Here is a 10,437-nt window from a genome sequence, read left to right as displayed (position 1 = left end):
GGATGGCTAAAGCAATTTATTGTTTGAAGATCTTTATACTAAGATTAGAATTTAATTTGACAAAAACTGAAGAAAATGCAATCTGCCGAGTCTCTGCGTTCATTATAAAAATTTATATCAAGTCATAGTTTACGGCAACGAATGTAAGTGAGGCCCCTTTGAACGATATTGATTTAATACGTAGATTATTTGCATATTCGATTGATGATGATCATATAGCTACATCATGCTTAACAAAGTTTCTAAACCATTTATAGTACCTCAGTAACGAGTGTATGGCATTTTCTATTTTTGATGAACGAATATCCACTGAGTAGTATGAATTGGACAGTTCTGAAACATGAGCCCTTGAGCCCTTGAGCCATGACCCCCTACCACCACCCGCTCTCACACGTACATGACGTATTTTTACCACCTACCACCACCCGCTCCCACTACGTGTGTGACGTATTTTTACACCGCTGCCCCCTGACCATCATGTACCCCCGCCTCCTGCCGCAGACCCAGCCACTACGTGTGTGACGTATTTTTACACCGCCGCCGTGGTAATCAATTACGCTTATCATATTATTGTACACGTACCATATTACCGTACATGCACCATATTATTGTACATTCACCATTTACCGTACATATATTTCAGTCACCAGTTACATTATGTATCCAACAACGTCTTTAATAACGTTTTTCCATTACATAATGCAAAAAATAACAATAATCTGGTGTTAGAATCGAACCGGGTATGTACTACCTCTGTCGTACATATTTGCCCCACTTCAACTCTAACTCCATTGATAATTATTGTTAAAACTGTTATATATAATGCATTTTATGGCAACAAATAACGTCCTGGTCAAATTAAAAAGCATCGTCAGTAGAGATATGAAATATTCCATTACATCGACATGCATCGACAGGTCTGAGTAGAAATATGAGGAATTTATTTCAGTACATCGACATGCATCGACATGTCCGAGCAGTCTATTGTTATTTACATCTATAAGATATGTATTTAAGCCCCGAATTATGAGTCATACGTCCATCCTTTGTCATTAAGGAATGTACCCCTACCTATTATTGTCTGAAATGCACATATGCTTGGCTCTACAAGAGCAGACAATCATTCAGTCTGTCCTCAGCCTTATAATGTTTCTCACGTCTCAACCGTTCTCTCGCAGTTTTTATATTTTTTCAGTGTTAAATATTTTTATAAGTGATGGCTGGATCAATCGCTGACAACTCTGCCTTGTATAAAAAGAAGACCTTTACTTATGTGCCACCGACACCACCAGCTGAACTCATCGAATCTACTAGCTACACACTAGACTTTGCAGCCTGTAAGTTTGTACATATTGGTTTTGGCCCGAGTGAAAAATTACAAGTCGTTGTTCATTTATTAACTTCATCGCGGTACGTGCATATTACTACAGATTTTATGAAAAAAATATTCGGGTTCATGGGACATATCTTGTCGTTCATATCAGACACACCACAAAAATATAATCGAGTTATATTTTATGAAGACGAAAAAATGAAATTATCGAGTATGATGTACAGCGGAGAAAATGTGTTGGTGATCGAAACAAAAATCGTGATGGATGTAGAGTACTGTTGAATCGGGGCGACCTTCTTCGACTTCAATATCTCGAATGTTCTATTTTCGAGAGCATCGTGCGAAAAGAAGTATTCACCGCTCTATTGATTATAAAACAATATGAAGAAATTGTCGAGTACCTCGACAAGAAATGTAGGCAGCATAAATCACCGCCGAAAACTGTTGACGAGATGGTAGTTTTCATTAAGAACATACAAGACGATCGAGTCGTTAAATCTATACCAAATTTCTCCAATCAAATACAGATGTGTGCAGCTGAACAGTTAGCTGAATCATTGTTACACCATAGGGCAAACATCTTGCATGAGGTAATTAAAAAATATATTATTATTCCTTAAACAACAATTATTAAATATTTTTTTTTAATTTTAGTATTCCAATGAAACGACGGTCATTTCGCCAATGTCAACACCACCACCGACATCACCACCACCGAGTTTCACAATGCAATCGCCGAGCAGAGCAGTCGATGAAAACGATGGGCCGTTACATTTCAACACGCGATCATTATCGAAAACGTACTACTTCGATTCAGCCGTATCGGAAATGTATTTTGTACCAAAACGTAAACTATTTTAATTTCAGATATGTATTGTGTAAAATAAAAAGACATGTATATAAAAAAAAAAAAGTATTTTCATTTATTAATATTAAGTTTTACAATATTTACAAGGTTCTTACTTCTCCGTTAAACGGATTGTAAGTTATAATTTGGTCGTGTAATATTAAACAATATGCTGAAGTGGAAGCTGGAAACGCTTCGTCTGCTTCTAGTTCAATCCTTAGGTCGACAGTTGACATTTTTACATTATCGTTCTGCTTGCTCATATCAACAACTATAATCAGACACAGATTTTTGAAATCTGATCGGTTCAGTAGAGGTGTCACTTCGTCATGGCCATAGTAAGATTTTTGAAACTCTACATAGGCGCGGTATAATGTAGCCAACTTATTCCTGGTAAAGTCGCTTTGGAAATCTTCATAGGGAAACACTTCTGAGTTTAAATAGACCTTCAAGTTTTTAATTTTACAATGGTCAAAATGTGACATTGTTTTATTCGAGCTATTTTTCCTACCAGTTTGAAATCCGATTATGACATATCTAGGTTTTTCTAATTTGTTAGATGTCTTTACTTTCCAGGAATGCGAAGTGTTTTGCTGTAAAAATGGATATTCACACAACTCCCACGATCTAAACGCGCATGTAAACGGTTTCTGATTGTTTACTACTTTCAACAATCTTATTTTTTCTTTATCACTGACCTTGACTATGGGCATTCTCCATAATATTTTTGTTATGTTTATTTTCACGTCTTTTAGTTTAGGAGCGTCTGCGACAACTTCATTATTCTTATACTGCTTAACGGCATTTATATCCAGTGATGCTCTGTTTAATATAAGTTGTTGGTTACAATTTATTAAAATACGTTTGTAATCTTCACAAAAACCGAACAAATCTTTAAGATTAATACAACCATTAAAATTGCCGCTTTCAATAAAATCTTTATTAGCATTTTTAATATCGTTATCCCAGCCAGAGTTGTGATAATAATACATTTTAGTGACTTACCTATAACCAGGCAGATGTAATTACACAGGTAGATGATTTATAACTGAGTTAATAAGACCAGAACCTTTATTGTTGTTTCGCTTACGAACGCGAGACATCGTGTGACGCTTTCTAGTACATAGCATTGATATTTATAGTGAAAAAATGCGCTTCATCGAGCAACAGAAAAAACTATATATTTATAACATTGATACTCCGGATACAATACAGTTTAGACATGGTGAGCTATTTCCAAACACTATACGCTCATTGGTGTTGGGGAGTTCCGGTTGTGGTAAAACAAATTTAATATATTTTCTACTTGTTGACGAGAACGGTTTACGTTTTTAAAACGTTTACATATACTCTAAAACGTTAGAACAACCAAAATATAAATTATTAAAACGTATAATCGACGATATTGACGGTGTTAAAATTTTTACATTTTTCGAGAATGATAAAGTCATTTCTCCTGAAAAAGTTTTACCAAACTCTATATTTATCATGGACGATGTTATTGGAGAACATCAGCAAGTGATACGGGAATTCTTTTGTAGAGGGCGGCACAATAAAATAGATATATTTTATCTGGCTCAGAGTTATTCAAAAGTACCAAAGCAGTTGATCCGCGACAATGCAAATTTGATAGTATTATTCAAACAAGACGAGACAAATTTAAAACATGTATTATACAATGAACACTGTTCGGGCGATATGACATACATACAATTTAAACATTTTTGTGTTACGTGTTGGAACCGTGATAGATTTGCATTCGTCGTTATTTGTAAAGATAGCGAGCGCGATAACGGACGATATCGTTATGGTTTTGATACTTTTGTCGTTATATAAGGCGATGTATAAAATGAAATTTTCCATTTAAAACGCAGTCATGAAGGATGAAGGTAGTATATTAGATGAGTTAGTTAAGGCTAAAGAAAATATTAAACGTAAATATAATGCATTAAAAACTGGAGAAGCAAATGTTCAAAGTGTCTTAGCGATGAAGACAAATTAAGCCAGGGCTAGGTAAAATATTAATTGGGTATTTACCATGATAATTGTGTACATCGCTATAGATTTTTAATTATTTTGGGTATCAATGTATTAAGACAGAGTTTCATTACCGATTCTGAAAACTGACCTGCGTGTGTAGAGCACAATAGAACGAATGACCGGCTGGGACAGGTCATTCCGTTAACAATAAGCATGTTACATATAACGCTCCCAATACGTGTCGTCGACAATAAATGTGTTGTTTACGCAGCATTTGACAAAAATTATGATTATTAATATTATTTCGAGCTAACTTTTATAAAAATAGTTGTTATTATCGACATATACCGCTTTGAGATTCGCTATACTTAAAGAATTATAAAATTTGTTTGATTATATTTTTGATAGGAAATATGATTTGGCATTCCTACAACATTCTAAATATGCGATAATAATTAATATATTCTATATTAATAAAATCTAAATTTCTAGACTTAAATCTAATTCCCGTAAAATACTGCTACTATTTTATACACAATGGTTGTTCAGTGAAACCTTTGAAGAATAGATGATGACATACTGAGAATTGTATGATAGTCGGAGAAACATACGAAATTATTTTCAAATAATATTATTAAATGAAATTTACGGTGGTGGCTCGAATACTCGTATATGTACAATAATATGGTGTGTGTGTGTGTGTACGGTAATATGCTGCGTGTACAATAATATGATAAAATAGTTCTTCCGCGCATGTGCATGATGAGTCAAATATAATATGTACAATAATAATATGATGCGTGTTCAATAATATGGTGTGAGTATGGTAATATAGTGCGTGTACGGTAATATGCTGCGTGTACGGTAATATGGTGCGTGTACAATAAAATGATAAGCGTAATTGATAACCACGGCGGCGGAGTAAAAATACGTCACACACGTAGTGGCTGGGTCTGCGGCAGGAGGTGGGGTACATGATGGTCAGGGGGCAGCGGTGTAAAAATACGTCATGTACGTGTGAGAGCGGGTGGTGGTAGGGGGTCATGGCTCAAGGGCTCAGGGGCTCAAGGCTCAAGGGCTCAAGGGCTCATGTTTCAGAACTGTCCAAATCATACTACTGAAGTGATTTTATGTTACGTGAATTATTTAAATTCAAATGACGTAGATGTGTATTAGGAACTAGATAAGAATTATTCTTGCGTTGTTTTTTCGAACTTAAGTTCCAGAATTCTTCAGAATTCTTTTCAATACCACAGTTTTTTTTACGTGTTGATTCATTTGCTAAGTATAAGATATCCTTAATATTATCATCATTAATTATTATGTAATCGTCTTCTGACAAATTTCCACCAATATTATTTTCAGGAGTTACTGAGTTATACTTTGGACTACTGTCTTTGTTAGAATTGCATTGTAAAAGGTTCTTATTAGTATCTTTGCTTAAAACATTCTTTATATTTACAATATTATCCACAGTTTTATGAGTAGCGGAACGAAAAAGAGCAGATCCCTTCAAAGAAATTATATGATGTTCTAAGAACACTTCTATGTTTGTGGGTAGGGTAGGGTTATTTCTTTGAATGTAACTGTTTTAAATTTTTTAAAACTGGATTAAACGCTTGGAGAACTTGAGGTTGGGTTTCCGTATTTAAAAATTGGAATTATCAAGCCTGACCACAAAGGTAGGAGATTTACTGACTTTATTATAAGTGGTACTATGGATGGTAAATCACGTTGATGCCACAGCCTTCTCGAATTTTTTCTCGACTTGTTTTAAGAATATCTTCAGCCCAATCCTGAAAAGGATTATTCTTACAATCAAGTCGATCAAAGTGCAGTGTGTTTTCCTGCTCTAGCAATATACGGTCATTGTCCTCTAACTCAGACTTTGCCAAAATTTCATTGAACTGTTGCTCGAAGTCAATAAAACCAGAAGATGTGATCTGCAATAAATATTTTTTATGATGTTCGCATGGCGTATCTCGACCTGTTTCTATATCAGCTCCGTCCGTTTCGTTTGTTAACACAATAAATAATGATAAGAGAATAGAATGTATTTCTTTAATGCACTGTCTCTTTATGATTGCACATATGCTGCGTAAAATAACTTCTCTAACTCTTTTAGGTATAGATTTTATTGGAACCCTTTTACTGACCAACTTAACGAAATGTGCCACATCTGATCTCAGAAAACAATTTGGTAGCCAATTTGAATCACGAGACAATTTACCTAAAGTTAATTCAGCACAAATGAGCAAATATTGATTAAGTGAAGAGTATTGTGTGAAACATTGAACGATTGCTGACATCAATGCCACAGACTGATCACATAATACTTCTTTAGGAGAAGAGACATCGTTACTCAACCATTTTGCCAACCAGTTAAATATAGCTAGTGTGGTGTGTCGTTCACTTATCATATTTGATACCTTAATGCTATGATGTTTTGTTTCATCGTGTACCAATGCTTCATACAAGTATATGGACTTTGTTTTGTGCATACCAAATTTTTCAAAGTTCTTGATCAATGAACCAGTAGCATCAATAACGAGTTTAGGGTATGAGGAATATCTAGTGTAACTTCTATAAACATGGATCTGTTCAGAACAATGGTAATGAAGGAAAAATGGTTCGGATCCCATATCATGTAAAATATTTTTAAATTCATTTTCATTTTTCATCAGTGCCATTGAAGTTAATACATCTTTATTCCTTTTATTTCTTGATAAATTTCGCCATTTTAATGTACGCAAAGCACTACCTGATGGTATAATGGCTGGTTCATGAGTATCCGTAAATAAATTCAGATGTGAAAAATTTACTTTTGATACTATAAACCAAACAATTCAAACTTATTTTACCAATTAATTATTACTATTTTTTTTTTTACATTTATTTGGACTTGAATTTAATTTTAATTCATGTATAATATAATATTATTTATTAGTAAACCAAATTTAAAACTTTATTCATTATTATTACTATTAATTATTTTCCTGATTTTATAAAAAATCAGTGTTCTTATCCTGATTAATTAAACATACCCTTTAACCTAACCTAACGCAACAATTATTTTTAGGAAATCAAACATTAAAGGTGATTTCTTTGCATGCCGAATGACTACAAGATTTGAATTTTGGTCATGTGATCCGATATTGATTCCTATGTACGTGTAGAAAATGTCGAGTAGATCTCGTCATTTTATACGAAAAACGATTTTGAACAGAGATAATTTATCAGCCTAGGATTTTATTAATTTAAATTTTGTAAATAAAATACCATGTTAAGCAGTTGGTAAAAGTTTAAAAGCCTACTACTAGTACTTTTTGAATTAAAAAAAAAAAAAAATAATAAAAATCATTTGATAGTAAATCATTATTATACGCGTGCATTTTTAAATTCATGAAAAATAAAACTTTACGCTTGTAAAATGTTTGTAATGGAATAACCCTCGAATTAAATTTTCAAATCTTAGCTACATGAATATAAAATTTTAATGAGATAATAAGGGTGATTTTAGAATCTAGACCTTTGGAATATACTTTTTATACACAATATAATTATAACACATTTACACACATAGACAACTATTGTAGATTCAACACCAATTTGAGTTAATCTCATACACATTTGAACGTTATATTACGACTAAGGTTGGTTTGATGTCTAAACAACACTACAGTACGGCAAGCGAAAAATGAGCCGCAATACCAGAGCTCCGGTTGGCCGAATTTCGTCAGGGTTACTAAAACTTTTCATCATCGCTCGCTTTTCACTCGCCGTACCACTCCGTACCACGCTATAGTTTCAAACGGAGAACCCCTAGTTACGCTAAAATTCGCCACTAGTAACACCACCGTAGTAGTATAAATATGGGGCGTCTGGCTCCATTTTTCAGCGGAGATGAAAAAAGTTTGAGGGGATATTGTCCCCTTGCAGTGTAAAAAATTCCCGCTGTAAAATGGAGTCAGACGCCCCACGTTGTTTCAGGGAAACCATGAGGCGTTTGGCTACATTTTTATAGGGACACGAAAAATGTTTAAAGCGGAATGTCCTTCTTTCAGTATAAAAAATCTTCCTATTACTTTTACTGAAAATAAAACATGATTAGTTATTAGTTAAACGAATCATTTTCGTTTAAATTTCTGAAATAAATAAAAAATTTTTTTTTATTATCATTTTGTTTATTTATTTTAAATTAATTAATAGTATTTAACATCAAGTATTTTAAATAAATCAGTTTTTTAATATTATTCACACTAGTTTTCTTACTTCTCTAGTAAAAGGTACATATTCAACAATGCGATCATGAATTAATAAACAATAAGCAGTTACACCTGTAAGAGATTCCGATGCTTCAATTTCCAATTGAACATCTACTGATGATGCTGTAGCCGAATAGTTCTGTTTGAAGTATCGATAACTACAATTGGAGCGTTCGATAGAAAAGTAGAGGGACTTAATAAGGGGTTTCGTATATTTTTTTCATAGTACGATTCTTGAAACGATGTATACATATCATATAATAAGGTGAAATTTTTTCGGAAAATCTAAATTCAAATTATCATATGGATAAGCTATTGAGTAAGAAATACTTTAACGTTTGTTTATTTACAGTGATCAAATATACTATTACGTCCTTTTTGTAATCCAATTATGATAAATTGTGGTTTTTCTAATTTTGATGCTGTCTTCAAGTTCCACACTACTTTTTTTGTGGTTCCGAGTTCAGGATATTCAAAAGTTTCAAAAGATCTAAACGGAACAAACAAACTTTTTTCTTTTTCAATAAGTTTAAATAATTTTAACCTTTCTTCATCATCAACAGTAATATGTAGAACCTTCCAAACTATTTTATTCAAATCAACTTTTCCAGAATTTGTACTTGCACTGGTTATTACCTTTAGAGCGTTTAAATCGTTATAACATCGAGTTAATATTAATTCTAATCTAGAATTAACTAATATCTTTTTAAAGTCTTCAAATAGACCTAACCAATATTTCAACGGAATGCATGCACTAAATTCTCCATTATTATTTGCTGGGTTTGAACTATTTTTAAAAATCCAACCAGCATTTTCATAACAATTATAATTATCAGGTGTACCTGATAGATAACCTTTTAACGAACTGGTAATACCAAGTACACGTGTTCTATCTACTTCTATTCCATTGATTTCAAGTCGTATTTGATCAAAGAGATAGGAAAAACCGTTATTAGTAAGTTTTACTTTTCCAGCATCTGATACTTGACCTTCTAAATATATAAAGCTTTCATTCAGATATGGATAAACATCTGTTTGTTGAATTGATATACGTATTCATCGTTATTATTAAATGAAGTTGTATACGGTGTATATGAATGATATTCGATTTTCGTAATTTTAGAATCGGTTTCAAACGGCGAACTTATATCTAAAATATCACTTTCAGGCATTCTGCTTTAATTTATAACCTAAAGCCTTTAAAATTGTTTTATTTTTCGTTGTTATTTTTTTACTTTATTCGATGTTACCGGTACCGCTTTAGTCTTTTGACTAACAAGATTTATTTTATGTAATGGGCTTATATTGAATTTTAATCCCATATTAAGATCCGTAACGTTTAATATGTAGATTGATTATTAATTTCTCACCTAAATTGTTTATCGGATTATGATCTTGATCAACTAATTGTATAGTTATTGAATCGATATTTGTTTTATTCAATTTGTAATATATTAGGTTATTTGGTGTTTGAATCAGCTTCGACCCTATGTTATCACTAGGGGAAAACTCATAAATTTAATGACTTGACATATGGTTGTTGAATGAACCTTGAGGTATATTACACATTACTTTTTTTGAGTTAACACTGATTAAATTTGTCACTTTCTGTGATCGATGACCATCAATGTGCATGCGTGGTTCATAACTTTTTTTCAAACCCCAATAAAGGTCCTATACTGTTATTTACGTTAAAACGTATTATACCATTACTGAATATGGTTGTTCTAAAATCTATTTGATCAAGCCCGATATCAAAAGTTATTTTCTCTGTCGATTTTATTCCAAAGTAATCGTTATCATTATTAAAGTCATCTATATGAGTCAAAATTTGATTTTTAATATCCTTAATATCGTAAAACCCCTTTTTCGGTGTGATTGAACAGATTGGAAATTTTTTATTATTTAATAAACGATCGGGGTTTTCTAAATATATTTCGAAGTTGTTATTAGTTTCGTTTATGTTTGCAAATGTATTATATGTTTGCAAATTTAACAAAGCAATTTCCGAG

General features: G+C 32.6%; 1 protein-coding gene and 1 pseudogene across 1 annotated transcript; one reads left to right on the top strand and one right to left on the bottom strand.

Moving 5' to 3' along the window:
- Positions 1-1,102: 1,102 nt before the first annotated feature.
- LOC126555801 (uncharacterized) lies at positions 1,103-2,184 on the top strand (annotated as a pseudogene).
- A 97-nt stretch (positions 2,185-2,281) lies between these two features.
- On the bottom strand, positions 2,282-3,172 carry LOC126555800 (uncharacterized). The gene has a single exon (XM_050210676.1). The coding sequence runs from the start codon at positions 3,170-3,172 to the stop codon at positions 2,282-2,284; it is 891 nt and encodes a 296-aa protein (XP_050066633.1).
- Between the last annotated feature and the right edge of the window lie 7,265 nt (positions 3,173-10,437).

This window comes from Aphis gossypii, unplaced genomic scaffold (genome assembly GCF_020184175.1).
Source record: "Aphis gossypii isolate Hap1 unplaced genomic scaffold, ASM2018417v2 Contig01109, whole genome shotgun sequence".
Taxonomy (NCBI): domain Eukaryota; kingdom Metazoa; phylum Arthropoda; class Insecta; order Hemiptera; family Aphididae; genus Aphis; species Aphis gossypii.
The sequence above is the reverse complement of the archived record's forward strand: the minus strand, read 5'-3'. Positions and strand labels throughout refer to the sequence as shown.